The 21,598-nt window shown below is 38.8% G+C and overlaps 1 protein-coding gene across 1 annotated transcript in view; it reads right to left on the minus strand.

The window, feature by feature from the left end:
- Positions 1–19,142, minus strand: part of KDSR (3-ketodihydrosphingosine reductase) — a 47,767-nt gene extending 28,625 nt beyond the window's left edge. Inside the window, exons 1-3 of the mRNA XM_061590404.1 lie at positions 18,825–19,142; positions 8,095–8,184; positions 6,113–6,169 (exon numbers count right to left, since the gene is read on the minus strand). Of these exons, the coding sequence (XP_061446388.1) occupies positions 6,113–6,169; positions 8,095–8,184; positions 18,825–18,953 (276 nt within the window). The 5' untranslated portion in view covers positions 18,954–19,142. The remainder of the gene's footprint in view (positions 1–6,112; positions 6,170–8,094; positions 8,185–18,824) is intronic.
- Positions 19,143–21,598: the final 2,456 nt, after the last annotated feature.

The following is a 21,598-nucleotide window of genomic DNA, read 5'->3' on the forward strand; positions in this document are numbered from 1 at the left end:
GTAATCATAGGTCATTAGTGGATCCTGAAGAGTTGCAAAGTGACAAAAACAGTGTCACATGGTGAAAAATACTTTGGTAATCCGAGGTCATTAAGAAAAGCATTAGCTGACTTCCGGGAAGGGTGACTTAGCCTGTGCCTGCTTTTGAGACGGGCTCCTGCCTCAAAAGAAGCTTATTCAGATATATCAGTCAGATTTTTTTTTTTTTTTGACTGATTAAACTTCTCCCGGGTAGGGAGAAACGAAGAGATTAACCTCAAAGCCTATTTTTGTTGGGACGACCAGATCTCATTAATTTATGGGACGAGGTCCAGCCGACGAAGGTGGGACGGATTTTCAACAACAAGCTCTATCTGATAAAGCGAACGTTCATCTTATCTTCTAAGAGAGAACGCACTAACAGGCAAGCACCCTTCTTTCTATATTTTTCTTTTACTTGACTTAAATTGTTGCTGTTTAAAAGAGATTTGCCAGATTGATCGGTTTTTGACATCTCACTGGGGAGCCATAACTTCTCTCTGCTACTCACTAATTAATAGCTTATCTCTGTTTTTGTTGCAAAAAGCTGTCCTGGATTTGCATTCTAAAGATATACACAGAAGAGGGATTTCTATTCCAGATTTTTATTTTGAAGAATATTATATTGTCTGAGACTACTCTCTTTTTGGTCTATTTTATTTTGACGAATCTGTTTCCTGACGACCGCCATTAATTGTTTCGATCCTGGGAACTGCATTTTGTTTACTTAAGCATGGAGAGATAAGGCTGTCTGCTCTGTTTATACTGTGATGTCACCAAGTTTGGAGTATTAACCCAATTGTTGCTGAAATAAGAAGTGGTTTTCCTATATTTTTCTTTTAAAATGGCAATTAAGAAAGTGGCTGAGAATCTGGAAATAACTATGTTTCAGAAAATAATGGATGAGATTGAGATAACGAAACAAAACCTGCGACAGGGTTGTAAGGAGCTGAAAATTGAATTGAGTAAAATGAAGCAGGAGATTAAAGATATAGGGGTCCCTGTGAGAGAGGTGACCCTGGAAGGGGTCCCTGTGAGAGAGGAGACCCCGGAGATTGGAACAAACGTGGAACAGGAAAAAGATTTGGAGTCTATGGACTTTAGAAACAAAATCTATTGTTTGGAGACACAGGAGATTAAAGACATAGGGGTCCTTGTGAGAGAGGAGACCCTGGAGACTGGAACAGGGGTCCCTGTGAGAGAGGAGACCCTGGAGACTGGAACAGGGGTCCCTGTGAGAGAGGAGATCCCGGAGATTGGAACAAACGTGGAACAGGAACAAGATTTGGAGTCTATGGACTTTAGAAATAAAATCTATTGTTTGGAACTCAATGTTATCTCTGAAGAAATTAATGAAGATTCTAGAGATAAAGTTATCAACGGCATGGATAATCTTCTGGACTGGATTGATGTGATGGAGCCCAATATAGAGAAAATCTATGGAATTAACTGCAGCCATGTGACAATGGAAAAACTTTCAAGAGATGACCCAGTGTATTTTGAAAAAAAGAACAGAGATATGATTTTACAGCAGTATTTCAGCAACCTATTCAGAATGGATGGCAAGAAAATATTTGGGATAGAGGTAATTCCCATCAGACTCTTACTATATGACTATGGTTTTGACAGCAAGATTATTATGGAATACTGATAATGGAAGATTGGATACTGAAATTACTGGACTTAACAAGACTACTGAAGATGGAAGATGGAAAATGGAACTAATAGGGATAATAGAACAATGGCTACTGAAATTACTGAACCTAACAGATTCTGATGTGATGGATTAATTGAAATGTTTATTTTGACTATGGTTATGACAATAAGATTATCATAATTAGTAATGAGATGGATTAATCGATATGCTTATCTGGAAAAAAAATTGATAGATATATTTCTTAAAGAATTGAAACCTCTCTTTGACTTTTTGTGGAAAGAATAAAGTAATGTTTATGAGATTTGATGATTAAGTAAGATAACTACTGGAGGAAAGTGATTTTATAATATGACTTAAGAGACAGGATTGTTATATATTATAGACTTATAACTGATTTGATCTTTGACAAATGGGAAGTCAATATTTTACTCTTTATTTTTTATTTTTGTTTTTTTTTTGTTTTTTTTTTGTTTTTGTTTAACTATTTTTGATTTTGTTTTTTGTCTTTGAATGTTTTATGATTTCGTCTTGTATGTTTTATGAAAATTTGAATAAAAATTATTGAAAAAAAAAAAAGAAAAGCATTAGCTAACCACATTGCAAAAATAGATTGTTCTGGCTGCTGGCTGCCACTACTATTTTGCCTCAGATCAGATTGTAAGAGCACAGACTACTTTTAGATTAAAAGATCAGAAATCTACTGCCATTTTTCACTTTTGAGTAAGAATGCATGACTTGTCAGAGACACAGCCGTGGTTCAGTGGTACAGCACCTATTTCAGAAGGTCCTAGGTTCAGTCGCCAGGATCTCCAGGTAGAAGGGCTGCACCTCAATGGTACATCTGCTTTGCACACATAAGGTCCCAGCTTCAATCCCCAGCATCTCCAGGCAGGGCTGGGGTAAATCTCTATCTGAAATCCTGGGAGAGCCACTTTAAGTCAGTGCAGGCAATACTGAGCTAGATGGACCAACAGTCTGACTTGTTATACGGTAGCTTCCTGTTCTACAAAGACTAAATCAAAAACCGATGAAGTGAAGCATCTAACATCTAAGATATTGCAGGCAAAAGAGAGGCAGGAAACTATAACACTAGGCAGCCACTCCTTTTGCTTTATTTTAAGTGCGTGCTTTTTAATATATTAATTGCATTGTATTAAATATTGTGAACTGCTCTGAAGACTTAAGCCAAAAAGCAGAACATAAATTCACGCACCAAAAACCCATGCACATATTGATCTTAAGGTCGAAATTTGAAAAGTCATCCCTCAGCAAACGTTAAATATAAAGCTAATAACAGAAACTCTGGCAGCAGAGCCACCAAGAAAAAGACACTGCTGTCTTGGATACAAATGAAGACTGATTCAGGGGGAATTCATATACCTGGTATTGTATTTTGGTCATCTATAAATATAAGTGGTACAGAAGTTTAAAATGCATTCTGACACCTACTTGCCAATGACCACTGATAATATCCTAGAGGCAAGAAAAATTTTTCAGAAGCAGGGATTGATATTCTTTTAAACAACAACAAAAAAGATCCCACCAAACATTGCAGATCAGGCATATTTTCAGCCTTCTGTATTGCAAGTCATGTCACTATCACACTACGTGGAAGTTTTAAAAAAATATTGGCACTGCCTTTTTCTTAAATTCTAACCAAAGCATTATCATTATAGCTCACAACAGAATAGTATCCAAATGAAGCATTTGTCTGTAGAATGTATTACCTTGATGTCTACTAAACAAATAGTAGACATTAGAGCACAAAAGAGAAAATAGTACTAGTACTGATGCTTTACTTTTGTAGTTAATGAAATGTTGTCTGCACATTACACTCTTTAAACAGCACTGCTGATATATTTGCAAGTCTGAGTAGTTTGGACTTGAATGCCCCAAGTGGCGTACTCTTAATGTATGCCAACTTAGAAATTAAATACTTCTAGATTCTGTAATAAAGCAGAAAATCATCAATTCAATTTCTATTTTGAAAGCGAATCAGTTTCTTTAAAAGCAAGACCACCACAGAAGATTTCTACAACCGTAAAAGCCTACATGCATGAAATAGTATTTTCTGTCCCTTTCTCAAATTCCCTCCAATCTTTCTGCTTAGTCCTTCTCATTTTCTTGATCCCTCTCTCATCAATATTTGTCATTCCTCCACTCTTTTTCTATTTTCTCTTCCCCCCCCCATCCATACAAGCATTATAATGGACATCAAAACAAGTAATTGTTTAACAGACCACCTTTTAGGGTAAAGTACTCACTTGCTTACCAATGTATTTCAGTGCAATGTCAGATTGAAATCCAACATGCACAGCAGAGCAGACACTGATTTTACATGCAAAGAACTTAAAGGGGTAGACAATTCAAGCATACCACCCTCCAACCCTCCTGACAAATATGAACAGATATTCCTATCAGCAATTTTTTTAACCAGCCTGATCTAAATATGACATTCATATCTAAGACCTGCTACTATGCATTCAAGACCCACAGTTACACTTTGATTTTATGCCTAATCTTGGGGTAGCTGGCAGAAGAACCACAAGCTTGTTACCAACCGGACCCTTACCTAGTGGATGCACAGAGATGAGAGTTCTACATGTTCTTTCCAGGTTTATATCTAAACAGAGTCTCACATGTCAAACTTCATCCTCAACCAAGTGAGTCTTGTTACTGACAGCAAAAAACTCACTAGGTAAACCTAGAAAAAGAAATCCTACCCAAGATACTCCTTGGGGCTGAGGATGTATCAGGAAATAAAATAATAGGATTCCCACAGCAGACAATGCAAATATATTTTTTGATTTCCATATTAAGGTCTGGTGCAGACTAGAAATACAAGCAGCTGCTGGTCTCAGCCAGTGCAGAAATTGTGTATACCTCATTTGAGAAGAATCTGGCCTTAGCCAGTAACTTTATAGTTAAAAAGCCATATATTGCTGGCAATATTTAATATTTAAACAAGTATATAACTGGCTTTATCTTACACAGGTGAAAGCGGCATGTAACTGGCTTCCATTTGTAACTAAAAGGTTAAAGCGACCCATACCTGGCTTTAACAAGTTCATAACTATTCAACTAGCAGTGGCTGACAAATAACATCTTATCAAAAACCTTACAAACAGCTTTATGCAAACAGCCTTATGAACTACATTAGTAAAAACAGCAATTTCTTAGCTGTATAAGCATCCTTAGACATATCTTATTAGTACAAAGAATACTTCGCTTTGGCCTTAGCCAAAGGGCTTAAAACTTCATTTTATATTCTCTTTTTAGTTTCAGAAAAAGTGTCTGAAAACTGAACTACCACATGTGGGGAGATATATATCCTACATTTTTTGCAGTGTTAAATACCTGCTAAACTTCAATACAAACTTTCACTTCCAGAAAAATAGTGCTTTTGCTGTTTGCTGGGTTTCTAAGCAGCCATTGGTAAGCGTCAGGAAATGTCTATGGCCGCGTCTTTGTCTCAGTCACCAAGACTTGTCCCAAGCACCAAGTCTGTAAGCTATTTATAGTTTTTTTCTTACTTAAGGAGTATGCCGTTATATGTCTCTCAAAGGGTTAAATTCTGTAAACTGCAAAGCTTCTCAAAGTTTTGACAGCATCACTGTACTATACCAGCTGTTAGTGAATACTCTAGGTGTTCACTATTCTTTAGCGTCATTGAAGCTAACTGTACGTTGATCTGATTGGCATCAGGAGGGAGACCACGGAAAGTGTTTGTAAGCTGCTAAACTCTATAAGCAGCAGAATACACGTAAACCAAGTCTGCATTTCTGCCCCATTTATGGTATAACCATGTATAACTATGGCCTAGGACAGCCTTATGTTTAAGCACTCACCAAGCAGTCATATATGAAAAGGAATTCCATGTAGGCAAATGAGGAATTCCACATAGGAATGAATAGGTGCTCCCAAGCAGGCTAGGTTTTTGCTTTGTTTTGTTGCAGGCTATTAATTTTTGTAAATATTAATTTACAAGGCTGGCATAGGCTTACACAGTAGAGCCCCGCTTTACAGCGATTTGCTTTACAGCGATTCGCTAATACAGCGGTCTCAATTAGATGCAATTAGACTAAAGCCCCACTCATACGGCACTTGTTCCGCTTTTACGGCGGTTTTCGGGCATTGCGCGCCATTCTATTCAATGGGTTCCACTTTACAGTGGTTTTCGCTTTACAGCGGGGGTCCGGAACGTAACCCGCCGTATGAGTGGGGCCCTACTGTAGAATTTTCAGATTATCTATAATTATCTATTAAATGACATCATAAGGCGTAAGATATTGTAAGTTGGTATAAATTTTTTCTCTTATCTACACATGCTCTACTCCATAGTTAGCAATTCAAGTGCTGCTGCTTTATAAATGTTAGAGAAAGTATATTCAATTTCTTAACACATGTGAGAGATATGTTAGAAGACAGAAATCTTACCTGCTTATCATTAACTGAGAACTTCTCAATTTCTCTTTTTGCCTCTAACAGCCGGCTCTGGAATTAAACAAGCACATTTGGAACATTCTACTAAAATAATTAAGATGGGCAAAATTAAAGTCTTTTTAAAAATTGCTTTATAGTACCTACCATTCAGGTGCTTTATAAATTTAGGAATAGCCACCTCACTAAGCCAATTTACTGCCAAGTCTATAAATATGTATTAAATTCTGCTTCAACCAGCCTGAACTAGATCAGCCATTATATTTCATTTTCAACTTTTGTTTTTGGTTTGCCTATACGAGTGCAATCCCACATATGTCTACTCGGAGGTATGCCCCACTGTATTCAATGGGGCTTACCTCTTGATAGGTGTGTACAGAATTGCAGCCAACAGGTTGTATTCAACACAGACAGCCTGTAAAGGTTAGTGCAAGAACGTCTGCCTTTAAGCAACAGAACTTCTCCTTGCACCCTGCCCCAGATCTGTTCTGATGGTCCTCTCAACCCACAGAACAGATTGGGGGGGGCATGCAGAGAGAGGAATCCTGTTGCACAGGAGGAAGTCCTTGCATCAGCAGGATCACTTGGTTGGATACAACCCTTAATTCTTAGTCTCCCAAGATAATAAGTATATTGCATTTCAAGACAAGTGCCTAAAACACAAATTAGTAAAAATTCCCAATGGACACACATACCAGTTACAAGGCATGTGTCACACCATGGGCTGTGTCCAAATTTCGGTTCAGAAATGGAAGAACTAGAATTCTGGTCATCACTACTCAACAGAATGTACCACATACCATTGTAACATCACACACATTGCCTTGAGAACAACAAAACTCTTTGTTAGGTGTTTTATTCTGGTGGGATTTTTTTAGCTGAGTTTTCGATAGGTCTTTAGCTTAGCTGTTACATATACAGTATGGTGCCTATGATGATTTTTACTGCTGTTTGAAAACAAACCTGGCAATTAAACTATTTACGTTGTAACGACGTGTTTTATTTGTAAGCTGCTTTGAGTTCAGTTTTATCATAGAAAGGGGAAATATAAATGCTCAAATAAAGTAAAACAACAGCTTACAAACAACATATCCACAATCAAAACCATATACTGGGGGGGGGGAGTAGCCCAGCCTAGTAATACACAAGTATCTTAGGTATCAGAGGATGCTTTGAATGGAGGGTCCGGGAGACTGCTTACTTGCCCTGTGGTGGTGAGGTGGTTGAAATATTAATCTCGACTTAAAGCTGTGTGTAATTTCCCCCTAACTCCAAAGAGGACTCAAATTCTATATTTTGTACTCTGTTATACCAGAAGACTTAAGATAGCTTTTAGTGTATTAAGCAAAGGAAAGAGATATGCAAGTATCTCATGCCCAAAATGCAAAGGGTGAAAAGAGAGAGATGTGCATCTTCCCTGCAGAAAAATATATAGGCTCACACATCTACATGTGGGAGATGAGCAAATTCCCCTTTCAGATGTTAACACTACAAACAAGTGCAAAAAGCAGAGGTATTACGCTCTGCTTTGATGCACCGTCTAAGGAGACTGGCAAACTTGAGAACAATTTTTAAAAGATGCCTGTTGTCTGTATTCCCCTTTCCAAAAGAAATGGGCAGGGTGCCTCTGAATCCAAAAGAGGAAATGTTTATCAATGCAATGAGGTATAGCCAGTAGACACAGTAACTTGGCTTTTACAGAAGATTCTTGCTAACTAGAATACATTCAAAATCTAGGTGAAGAGTCACTTCTTTATTCTGAAAAAATGGAAGGGCCATAATTCAGAGAGTGTTAGCAAGCACTACTTTAAGCCCCATTCTATCAATGAGATATTGGCTACCTTTAGTAGGATTGGAGCCAAGGATTTTAACTATTTAATTAAACAGGAAGACTTTAGTCATAGTTATTGTTGCTTTAAAACCTCTCATTAATACCTTAAGGGCATAACAACTAATACGTAAGCATGCTAGAAATGTACCTCGTTTCTTGCAATGAGCGTTATAAATGCGCCTTGTTTGAAGCATTCGATAGCAACGCTTTTTCCAATGCCACTGGAGCCACCAGTTACCTTTTAAGAAGAAAAAAAAGCAAATGGATTAAACCCATTAAGCCGACAACATTGTCATTATAAGTCACTTTAGAAAAGAAAGTGGCCAAGCTCTGGGTCCATTCACATGTGTGAACAAGCTTTCTTCTCCCCATCCATAATCTGATGCCTCCTGGTGTCACGTGGACAGCTTCTAATCTAGTCCTACTGGACAGCTACCAGAGGATGCAGTGGAAATAGCAAGACAAATGTGCATCACTGAGGACCATGAACAACAGGCAAAGTTATGTGCTCTAAAACATGTTTGGTTGGCTTCAAAGCAAGACCTGTGCTATTTGCTCTTCAGCTGTCATCCAACCCATTCCACTGCCAGAGGTTCCCTGGAATGCCAGGAAGCAAAGCAGTCTCCATGTTGTTGGAGACAGCACTCAACAGCTATTGTGTCAATGGCCCATCATATCTCACTTTCAATTTACTTGGGAACCAAATGTCTTGGTACAACTATCAGCAATAGCCACCAGAACATCCAGCATCTAGATTTGGTGATACTCACCCACATATGCTGCACAAGGAACCCAAGACCTCAAAATATATGTTACTTGGACATAAGTTTAGGGTAATGGGAATACTGTTTCAGAACAGAACTCATGGAGAAAATGTTGTAATTCTTTGGACCCTAGCCTTAGTCTTCAAGAGAGTGATCTTTTAAAGTGTCTTTGAATAGGTACAGGATGAATCATAGAACCATATTTGGAAGGGGCCTATAAGGCCATCGAGTTCAACCCACTGCTCAGTGCAGGAATCCAAATTAAAGCATATCTGACAGGTGGCTGTCCAGCTGCCTCTTGAATGCCTCCAGTGTTCAGAGTCTACCACCTCCCTAGGTAATATGTTTTAATGGTTATTAATACTATATTTTAAATTTCTGTAACCCACCCTGGGACCTAATGATGAAGGGCAAGCAATAAATTTCACTAATACCCTCTTGCCTCCAAGCAGATACAGTAGTTCTACGCTGCAAAAGACACTGTGGCCTACATGATAAAAGGTTCTGAAGCATGCTCCTAGGTAGAATAAAAAGTCTTGTTAGCTAAAAGCCATTTTTTTAGTTCTAGCAACTGAGTCACAAGTATTTTTGTTTAGCAAATGTATGAACTACAAAAAAGCAAGCTTTTTTTTTAAAAAAATCTAGCTACCCAGTCAAGAACAACTTAAATTTAAATAATATAGAGATAAGTTTAAATGCCAATTTTAAATGCCCTTTAAATGCTAAGCTTACATGTAAAACCCGTGCTAAATGGTGCCCCATCCAAAAGAGTTACATACTACTGGTATATTGAGTTCTGAAGAGAAATTACATTTGGTTCAAAGTAGGCAAGTACAACTAAAATATAATTTACTGCTTATAAATGAATGCATTCAAATTGTTGCAAAACAAGAACAGTAACCAGAGGTACCTTGTGATGCACATGTACATCCTCCCTTTGACATAACAGGAAGTTTGTTACACATCCATGTTATGCTCTGGTCCCTCACTAATATCCAAGCACACTGCATGATAGAGAGCACTCACATGTCATTTATCCTCAAGCTAGATAAGCTTGCTAAAAATACAGATAATTGGCCTAGCTTTGCTGTTAAAAAGGGTAATTATTTAAATATTACATATGTCATCTCTACAATAGCAGTGATGCCCTCAAGCTGGATGCATCCAATAATGTATTATGGAATTTTGCATTATTCCCGCCAAGCACATTAAAATGTACTACTATAAGACTGATGGGAGCCTACTGCAGATGCATTTCCTATACCCATCTCATAAAAGAGTGACTACATAATTAGACCCGATCTTTGTTTGCAGCATTCCATAAAGTGTTGTAATAGGTGAATGCTGAAATCTTACTGGTATCACAATTAAAATATCAGAAGAACTGACCAATAAGGTAGATTTCTTGGCTATAGTTCCTATCATTTACAGAAAATATCCTCTGATCAAAAGTAAATTCGTCTAAAGTATTTATGAATCACCTTTTGGCTTCCAAGAAGGTAAGAATAATTTAAAAAATACAAATCAACAATATCAATTAAGAACCGAGCCATTATTAAAATAATTATCACAGACAGTGAATTTAAAACCCATGAAAGAGCTCTGTGGGGAAATACATAATTAAACCTACAGATCGGTGTTAATCTAGTAAGAAAAGAATGTTGTCCACATCCTTCAAAAAAGGAATTAAAAGTCCAGTACGTTTCATTTTTCATAATACTCAATATGATGAGCTATTCAATATGATCCAGAGACAGAACTCTGTAGATCAGAACTCATCTTATGAAATTAGCCAATTAATGCAAGAAAGCTGGAATATTGTACATTTAGCATATTATCACACTCAGAAAGAATCCAATTTGTGCTCTTCATCTACAGTATCCACGGCCTTTCTATTTACCTCAAGGCTCTCCTTTTGCCTCCTCAATAGTTGCCATTAAACGACCACCTCCATTTTCTTGAGCACTGCTGTAAGCAGAGGTGCCGAGTGTGAGCTGGTTCAGGACTCCTTTCAAACATCAGCTTACTAGGGGCCTAGGGAACCTAACCTCACCCCCCTCAGCGGCAATCATTTACCTTTCATTACCAAACTTGGGTAGTCCAGTGCCCATCTTCAGCAGCAAAAACAGATCACCAAAGAGTAGAGATGTGAAGGCTTGTGGGGGAAAAAAGAACCCAGAAAAGTTTGGAAAAAATAGGTTTTTTCCCCATTTTTTCTGAAGCTTTTTTTCACCCCTGAAAAATTAAAAAAGGCTGGATTATGAAATATTTTCTTTTAAAATGATGAAAAAAGGTTTGAGCCAATGTGTTCATATATTTAGTCCCCCAAAATGATTTCCAAAAACTGTGTAACAGGAAGCCTGTATGTAAGACTATGAAGAGTATCATTCATGTACACGGAAGGCAAGCAAGTTCTAGGTCAGCCTTTCCCAACCAGTGTGCCTCCAGAGCTTGGAAAAGTTACTTTTTTGAACTGCAACTCCCATCAGCCCAATCCAGTGGCCATGCTGGCTGGGGTGATGGGAGTTGTAGTTCAAAAAAGTAACTTTTCCAAGCTCTGCTCCAGATGTTGTTGGACCACAACTCCCATCTTCCTGACCATTGGCAATGCTGGTTGAGGCTGACGGGAGTTGTGGTCCAACAACATCTGGAGGCACACTGGTTGGGAAAGGCTGTCCTAGGTTGTAAACTGAGACTACAACTCTCAAAAGCAAGAGCAAGGTGCATTTCTGCCTCTAGGGGGCACTGCCACTGTCACAAATGAAGGATGAAAGCTTCAGTTTCTTCTTTACTTGTGGGCTTCCTCTTGTTGGCATAGTTAGTAGATTTGTTTCTGCCCTCTTGACTAGGCCTCAAAGGAATGGGAGAAAGTACAGAGCAACAAAAAAGAGCTGAAAGTATACTTAACTGAAAGAGTTCCAATTTATCTGAATTCATAAAATTGAACCATGTTCTAACTGCATTAGTGTATCTTCATGATCTTTATGTAAATCATAATTTTATTCCTACTAATCTGATGCTTTGTTGCAACCCCCCTGACCATAGCTGTGTTTACATGCAAGCTAGCTACTAAATTATTATTTTCTTTTCCCCACCTGCTTTAGCAAAATGGTGAACCCCATTGTCAATAACTGAAAATACATACTGGCAGTGAGTTTTTAAATTACTAAGACCATCATACCTTTTGCCCAGCAGACATTCTTTTAGCAAGCCTCTTTTAAAGACAGACTATGAGCAGGGCTGTGTCTTGAAGTACTTACAGATGAACAAATATGTGTGGGTGGCAATAATAAACTTTGTGGTAACACCTCAACCAGTTTTTTACAGCATTGAAACAGATACTGCAGAGTACACATACTGCAAAGTACACTGTAAAATAAAATTACTAAGACCATCATACCTTTTGCCCAGCATTCTTTCAGCAAGCCTCTTTTAAAGTCAGACTATGAGCAGGGCTGTGTCTTGCAGTACTTACAGATGAACTAATGTGTGTGTGTGGCAATAATAAACTTTGTGATAACACCTCAACCAGATTTTTACAGCATTGAAACAGATACTGCAGAGTATACATACTGCAAAGTACACTGTAAAATATGTGAAGTCGTACAGAACATTGGGAATGATAATATATTTGCTTTGCTGACTGACAATGAAAATAATACAAAAGCAGCATGAGAGATCATAATGGATAAACATCCAAATATTACTGTGTAGGATGTGCATCTCATGGGCTAAACTTGCTTCTTAATGACCTTATGAAACTGGACACCCTCCAAAGGCTCTACAGAAAAGCAAAAGTCATAAAACATGCAAAAGCTACTCATACTGTAGCTGCAGTCTTCAAGAAGCAGCAAGAATGCAAAAAAAAAGTGAAGCTCTTAGTAAAATTTGATGGAGTGGAGTAGTGATCTTCTTTGAAAGTTTACTAAAAAACAAAGAAGCTCTTCAAGAAACAGTAATAGTTGAGGATCTTAAAGTACCCAGAAGTGTAAGGAACATTGTACTTATTGAGGATGTATTTTGGGTTCAGTTGCAGAACTCTGAAGATTCTAAAGCCAAATCTTCAGCAATTACTGCATCTGAATCAGACAAGTTTCGTCAGAAATTCCTTACCAAATGGCCAAGACAAAAATTATGTGTATCTCCACTTACAAGTACAGAAGAAAGTAAAGTGAAAGATTTTATCAAGAAACATGAAGAATGTTGTTGCCGACTTCCGGGAAGGGTGACTTCGCTTGTGCCTGCTTTTGGGACGGGCTCCCGCCTCAAAAGAAGCTTATTCAGATATAAATCAGTCAGAACATTTTTTTTTGACTGATGAAATTTCTCCCGGGCAGGGAGAAACGTAGAGATCAACCTCAAAAGCCTGTTTTTGTTGGGAGGACTGGATTTCATTAATTTATGAGATAAGGTCCAGCCAACAATGCCGGACGGACTTCCGAACAAGCTCTATCTGCTTAAGCGATACGTTTATCTTTTCTTTAAAGAGAGAACGGACTAACAGGCAAGCACCCTTCTTTCTATTATTTTTTTTACTTGGTTTAAATTGTTGCAGCAAAAGGAGATTTGTCAGATTGATCGGCTTTGGACAACTTCTGGGTGAGATATAGCTCTTCTCTGTTATTCACGAAATTAACAGCTTATCTCTGTTTCTGTCACAAAAAGCTGTCCTGGAAGTGCATTCTAAAGATATAAACAGAAGAGGGATTTCTATTCCTGATTTCTATTCCGAGGAATATTATATTGTCTGGGACTATTCTCTTTTTGGTCTATTTTATTTTGACGAATCTGCTTCTTCACGACGCCACTAACTGTTTTGATGCTGGGAACTAAATTTGTTTTGCATTCTTGAACATAGAGAGATAAGGCAGGCTGCTCTGTTTATACTGTGATGTCATCAAGCCTGGAATATTAACCCAATTGTTGCTGAAATAAGAAGTGGTTCTTCTTTATTTTTGTTTTGCTTTGTTTTCGTGGTTTTAAAAATGGCAATCAAGAAAGTGGCTGAGAATCTGGAAGTAACTATGTTTCAGAAAATAATGGATGAGATTGAGATAACGAAACAAACCCTGCGACAGGGTAGTAAGGAGCTGAAAATTGAACTGAGCAAAATGACGCAGGAGTTTAAAGAAATAGGGGATCCTGTGAGAGAGGAGAATGAGATCAGAGATGAGAAAAGAAAAAATAAAGGGAAGATACAAGCCCTGGCGATTGGAACAAATGTGGAATTGGAAAAAGATCTGGAGTTTATGGATTTTAGAAATAAAATCTACTGTTTGGAATTTAACGTTATCTCTGAAGAAATTAATGAAGATATTAGAGATAAAGTTATCAATGGCTTGGATAATCTTCTGGACTGGAATGATGTGATGGAGCTTGATATAGAGAAAATCTATGGAATTAACTGCAGCCATGTGACAATGGAAAAACTCTTAAGAGATGAGCCAGTGCATTTTGTAAAAAAGAAGAACACAGATATGACCTTACAACAGTATTTCAGCAACTTATTCAGAATGGATGGCAAGAAAATATTTGGGATAGAGGAAATTCCCTTCAGACTCTTATTATATGACTATGGCTACAACAGCAAGATTATTATGGAATACTGATAATGGAAGATTGGACGCTGAAATTACTGGACTTAAGAGGACTATTGAAGATGGAAGATGGAACTAATAGGGATAATGGAATAATGGCTATTGAAATTATTGGACCTAACAGATTCTGATGAGATGGATTAATCGAAATGTTTATTTGGACTATGGTTATGACAATAAGATTATTATAATTATTAACGAGATGGATTAATTGACATGTTTATTTGGAGAAAAATTGATAGATATATTTCTTAAAGAATTGAAACCTCTCTTTGACTTTTTGTGGAAAGAATAAAGTAATGTTTATGAGATTTGATGATTAATTAAGATAACTACTGGAGGAAAGTGATTTTATAATATGATTTAAGAGACAGGATTGTTATATATTGTAGACCTATAACTGATTTGATATGTGACAAATGGGAAGTCAACATTTTATTTTTTTTTGTTTAATCATTTTTGTTTTGTTTTGTTTTTTGTCTTTGAATGTTTTATGATTTTGTTTTGTATGTTTTATGAAAATTTGAATAAAAATTATTGTAGAAAAAAAAAAAAAGAATGTTGTTGCCATCCAATTCATGCTGCTGCAAGTGCGATTCAAAGGCAGAAATGCAAGTGATGATGGCACAGCTACTGCATTTGACTAGATTACAAACCAAGCAGTAAATTTAGGACTTGATGTGGGAAAGGTATTTTCAAATGCTGCACTATACAGACCATATTTAGATTTGGTCCAGGAATGCAACCTGGGGTTCTGCCAAACACATCCCTTCTGCAACATGGTGGCAAAGCCTTTGCACAACACAGCCTCTGACTCCTCTTGCTTCTCATCTACTTCAGATTCCTCCATCTTCTCCAACATGTGAAAGAAGCTGGTCTATGATTGGAAATACTCACACCAAATTAAGAAATAACCTGACACGTCAATAGGTAGAGAAGCTTGTTTCAATCCAGGTAAACCTTCAGTTTTTAGAAGTCCACAATAACTATTACCACAGATATAAAGACGCAAAACCTGAAACTGATAGCGATAGCTCAGAAAACGACACTGATGAAAATGCATGTATATTCATTGAGACTCTCCCCCCCCCTTCTCAGTTCTTTTTATGGGAATGAGGCCTTTATGTCTGGTTGACACCATGGAGGATAAGAGGAGACAAAACAATTTTGTCTCTTTTACTAATGTTGATTGTTTCTTTTTCTTCTTTTGCCTGCTCTTCATACGGAACCAAAGAGGTTCCTTACAGTTCAGGAACTTGTAGCTCCATTTGTAACAAAAAATAAAAATAAAAAATAAATTCAATTTGTAACTTTTGTCTGAATCAGTTACTTTTAATATACCAAACACATAATTGTATGGCAAACCAAGTTATACATAATAATTTTTATGTTCCTAAAGTAACAAAGTGACTTTTTCTTCGCCAAGTTTTTTAAAAAAAAAAAATCCATGGCTTCAAAATTTTACAACTCTATCCAAAAGCAAGGTAATTGTTTCTGCATATTTGGGACTTCCCAGGAATGCAGAAAATTATGAAAAAGCCACACACACACACACACACACACACACACACACACACACACACACACACACACACACACACACACACACACACACACACACACACACACACACACACACACACACACACACACACACACACACACACACACAGAGAGAGAGAGAGAGAGAGAGAGAGAGAGACAGAGAGAGAGAGAGACAGAGAGAGAGAGAGACAGAGAGAGAGAGGTCAAAGACTGCATAGGCTCACTGGCTTCCAAGAGTCATAGCATGCTATCTTAATTAAGTGACAGTTGAACACACATGGGTGGGGTGGTGGGAGAGTGGATGTAGTCTGGAATGGATTGGCCTTGAACAACATATAGCAACCCAACCTATAGCCTGTAAAAGTAAGATTAAAAATCTTATTCATGCTATACAAGGTTTCAGGAGAAAAACATTTTCATTTCTCTTGTAATCTCTCCCCTCCCCCAATAGCATTAATGTGCTCAGCCATTCTGAACCTAAGCCTTTTAATATTATATCACACACCAGGGAAAGGTTTCAGGAGGATGAGAAAAGGAAAAAAGGCATCTCCCATTTGCAAACCCCAACTCCAAGAACACTACAAAGCTCCTGTTCAGCTGGGAAAGAGCACTCCTGTGAAAAGGATATACTGCTACATTTTGTTGCAAGACTCCACTTCTATTGGTATAAAACTGACCTATGTTACTTTACACTTATACCAACTATTACCAACACACTTCACATGAAGCACATTTATTATTATTATTATTAATTGGAATTTTAAAGCACTTGTTACCCAATGGCCCCCAAGCAACTTACAGCATTGTTTTATTATTTTGTGTAAAGGGCCAGCTAAAGATCACCCCCACAGTGAGCGGCTCAAGGGTTACATGCCCTGCCACTTGTGCAGCCGTGGGCAAGCTGCATAGTCCCAAGGAGCTCAGTTGCCCCCCAGCTGGCAGTTGCGGACAAGGAAGGGGCTGGCTTGTGCAGCTGTGGCAAGCTGAGTAGGCCCTAGCCAGCTGGGGAGGACTAGCCTCAGAGGGAGGCAATGGTAAACCCCTTCTGAATACCGCTTACCATGAACACCCTATTCACAGGGTTGCCATAAGTCGGGATTGACTTGAAGGCAGTCCATTTATGGTTTAGTATTTTTAACAACCACCGTGCTACTAGCTTTTCTGAATGGTCCCGACACCTACTAACTTTGTGCTTTATTGGAGAGGCAACAGATTCAAGAGCTTTTTACTTCCTTGGGTACCATCCCTCAGGCAGGTCTATTGGCAGTTGAGGTCATGATCACAATGCAAGGTCTTGTCTCTCAGCAACTCATATCTAAGAAAGGAACGTAAGTTCTGGAGATGGTCATTAAGACATTTCCTGAAAGACCATTTCTAAATGTATACACAAGACATCTGCCATCTATGAAAAGAATAAACAGTAATGGGGACCCAGGATGTTCTTCCACCGAAGAAGTTCACCATGCATTTTATCTTTAATCACTTACTCTTAGTATTTGTCAAGCCAGTATGAAAAATGTGAAGTCTACTGGAAATACAGTTGCGACTACAGAGATACAGAGAAATCCATGAGTAACAAATAAATGGTGATTCATATTTGTTTCATCTAAACAAGAGAAAAGCAAGAATCACCTGGAAACACAAACAAAGATGACTGCATTTTTTCAAGGCTCAAATAATCTCACTATGCTTAATCTCACTATACCCTAAAGTATGTTAAACATTAACCATGGGGACATTTTTTGTTTCAGTATAGCACTAGAAATCATCCACACATTGACACCAATAGTATTTAATATTAATTAATTAAGCAAGCATTAATACAGTGTTCAAGTGTTCAAACCACTTCATATACCTTCTAAGTATATTTAGCTTTTAATGGGGACCCAAAATCGTTAGAAGGCAGCTCTATTTGTAAAGTACTATCAGAAATAAATTAGTACAATAAGCACACTTTTCCCATGACTGTGCCCCTTTATTAAGACAGGGAAGAAGGACCTGTGTCCCTCCAGACGTTCCTAGACTACAACTCGCATCATTCCTCACCTTTGGTCATGCTGTCTGGGGCTGATGGGAGCTGGAGTCCAACAACATCACAGGTTCCCCATCCCTTTGTTAAGAGCAGCTAGTAAATCTTGTATACAATGCCATGTTGATAGATAGATAGATAGATAGATAGATAGATAGATAGATAGATAGATAGATAGATAGATAGATAGATAGATAGATAGATAGATAGATAGATAGATAGATAGACAGATAGACAGACAGACAGACAGACAGACACCTACACTTATAGTTATATATATAACATGGTATTGTACACAAGATTCCACTCAGTAGTATTTTAAAAAATGATTTCATCAAATTTTGAACACACACTATTAAACCTATAGATAAATGTAGGATGAAGCTCCTAAAGATAATTTAGGATCTCCAGCCTACATTTATTCCAGGAGAGACAATGAATGAAAAATAGGAAGACCAAATTCGACCATTTTTGTTACTAGTATTTCAGCCCACTTCTTTTTCAAAGAAAAACAAGAAGATACATAACAAGGAAGGAGAAATTAAAAAGAAAATCCAGCTAATTGATGTGTTCCCTAGAAGATATTTTTTAAAAAATAAACCCAACACCACCTCTTTTGCTTTAGGCTAAGCATAACCCAGATCATTCACACCCTTTCTAATTCCTAGTCAAGCAATACATCCCAGGAGCCTTTTTAAAAAAGTTAATATTCTGATAAATACTCTACTCAGAAACGTCAATTTTGTGCGCGCAGTTTTTTTTAAAAAAGGGAACAGTTATATGTCTCTCAAAATATACAGATAAATTAAAAAACGAATCTCTCTCACTATATATATATATATATTGGAAACAAAGGTTTTGAGGGGAGGAGAGCAGATTTGACTTTTCCTCCCATCCTTCCTTCTCCAGCCCCAAATCCCAATAATCTCTGCTGGATTCTCACCACGACGTGAGCGCCAGACAACGACAGGGGCTTGGGGCTGGTCAGCGGCGACACTATGTAGAGAAGCAACAGGAAGGCCAGGACGAGGGCGACCCCGGTGGCCGCCGCCAGCAGAACCGCCCCCGTCATCGCTCCGTATGTCGCCCGAGAGTTAACCGGCTTGAAGAGAGCTCAACGGTAGGCAAGCGCGCAGAGCTTCTCCACCGGTCTCTAACAGACTGACCAACCCGGTCAGCGAGAGAAAGCATTAAGGGAGCTCCCACAGCAGGGAAGAAACAGCAAGGACGGAGAGGCGGGAAGCAAACCGGCTCCGCTCCGCTATTGGCCAACAGGAGCGAAAGCACGGCAGGATTGGCTGACTGTGCCAGCAGGGAGAAAATAGGAACGGGGATCGGTGACGTCTTCGCGAGGGGATTGGCCTCCGGGAGCTGCTTGAAGGATGGGCGATCGAACTACTGGTTTGTAGTTGGCTTGCTCTCCTGCCGGCGCCGCTGGAGGAGGAGGAGGAGGAGGAGATGATACTCAAGCGGCTTTGCCAGCCTCCCAAGCTCAGATCTCATGCAAGCCCCTCCCTGTTACTGCATCCTTACTAGGAAATTAGCCCCACTGAGTTGAGTCAATGGGCCTTATTTCCAAGGAACTCTGCGTTTAGGATCGTAGCCTAGTTACTCGGCTGGAAAATTACTAGTTGAAATCAGGGTCAAAAGAGATGGCAACGCGTGGGTAAGGAAGTTACGGCTGTCGCATTTTTAGAGGGCTTTTGAGTCAACATTCGTAAGTCTTTCCTCGTGCTGGAGGCGGCTGCATCATTCTGTAATAATGGGACATTAATCCGATCATATCCATTAATTTTCTCCAACGGAGCGATTCACGATAACAAAACGTTTTCGTCCAACTAGTGTTTGACTTCATATCCAAAATCTGGGAGAAGAAGCGTGACAATTATAAGCTGATGACAATCAGTTTCTGAGTGTCATACTTTGCCAGACCCAAGACATTTATTTCACACCCTGAGGCACAGCAGCAAATGACACACCCTCTCCCAACCAAGCCGAGATGTATAGTACCCAAGGCCATTCAAGAATTTTGTGGCACCCTACACAGAAAATCTCTACTTCTGCCACACCTCCCTGGCAGTAAAAAATACCACATACCTTTTCATGGTGCCCAGAATCAACAACCCCCTGTGAGTTACACAGACCTCTCCCATAAACAGTATTTCAAAACATTTTCCCCCCGAGTGTTAGCAAAAAAATATTGGTTGCTCATTGTTGTGCCAATTCAGTCTTTCTTAAAATAAGGACATGAGGTTTCTTCTGGCATGTTTTAAGCTTTTAAAAAGTTGATGTTTTATTGTCTTTTAAGAACATAAGAAGAGCCTGCTGGATCAGGCCAGTAGCCCATACAGACCATATTCAACCAATACATGTATTCCATTGTTCTTGCACTTTAAACAGTCATGGCTTCCCCAAAAAAATCCTGGAAAGGGTAGTTTGTGAAGGGTGTGGGAGACCCCATTCCCCTCACAGTGTTACAATTTGCGGAGTTCCCTGAGAAATGAGATTTACTGTTAAATCACTCTGGAAACTGTAGCTCCCTGAGGGGAATATGGGTCTCCTAACAATTCTCAGCATCCTTCACAACAAACTACACTTCCCAGGATTCTTTGGAGGAAGTCATGACTGTTTAAAGTAATAATAGCGGGATAGAAGTATGGTGTGAACGTGGCCCTTGTACAGCATCCCATTCTCACAAGGGCCATCCAGATTAGGGTTGCCAGGTTGGAACCATCCAAAAACCTGAGAAAATGGGGGCGGGCCCTAGTGACGTCATGGGGCGGGCCCTAGTGATGTCATTAAACATGATACATTGTATCAACCACAGTTGCTTGGAGCATACCATTCAAAAAAAATTTCTCTGATTGGAGATTAAAATAGAAATCTTACCTAAAATAGGGTGTCCCTAGGTCCATCTGAAATGACAAGGTCATTCTTTCTCACAAGCTTAGGGTGATGCAAAATGGAAATGGACTGCCTTCAAGTTGATCCCAGATAGGATCTTCATGGTAAGCAGTATTCAGACAGGTGGTTTACTGTTGCCTTCCTCTGAGTCTGAGAGGCAGTGACTGGCCCAAGGTCACCCAGTGAGCTTCATGGCTGTGTGGGGATTCAAACCCTGGTCTGCCAGGTCACAGTTCAACGCCTTTAGGGAACATTTAATCTAGCTTACTTGCTTCTGGCAAGAAGGGTTTACGTGCCCTCAGGCCAGGTCATTATTGGAAGAAGCTCAGTGTTGCAGAGATGTTAGATGGGAGCACAGATGGATGCCCCTGAAGGCAGCAACTGTAAGCATGCTTATTAAGGAACTAAGCCCCATAGCACTCAATAGGACTTACTTCTGAGTAGATACGGTTGCAGCCATGTTAAGGACAAGGGAGGGCATTCTAGGCAAGCAGTTGGTGACTGCCTGTCAGTATTGTGCTGTTGCTAAGACTTGACTGGGGATCATCCACAAAGTTATCCATAAGGCACTGCAACTGTATGTGTTGGCTGGCTACTGTTCTATCCGTCTCTATTCAAAGAAATTGAACAATCACAATTACACAATTACCTCTAGTATTAAGGTAAAGGAAAAAACGTGAGAGAGAAATAAAACCAATAGCACCAGGTTATAAACAATTTTTTTATTAACAAACACTATCTTTTAGAGAACAAAGGCAGGATACATCACCAATCAATCTGCTAATCATAATCCAATTGCTAGTCCCAACTAGA

Source organism: Rhineura floridana, chromosome 1 (assembly GCF_030035675.1).
Source record: "Rhineura floridana isolate rRhiFlo1 chromosome 1, rRhiFlo1.hap2, whole genome shotgun sequence".
Taxonomy (NCBI): Eukaryota; Metazoa; Chordata; class Lepidosauria; order Squamata; family Rhineuridae; genus Rhineura; species Rhineura floridana.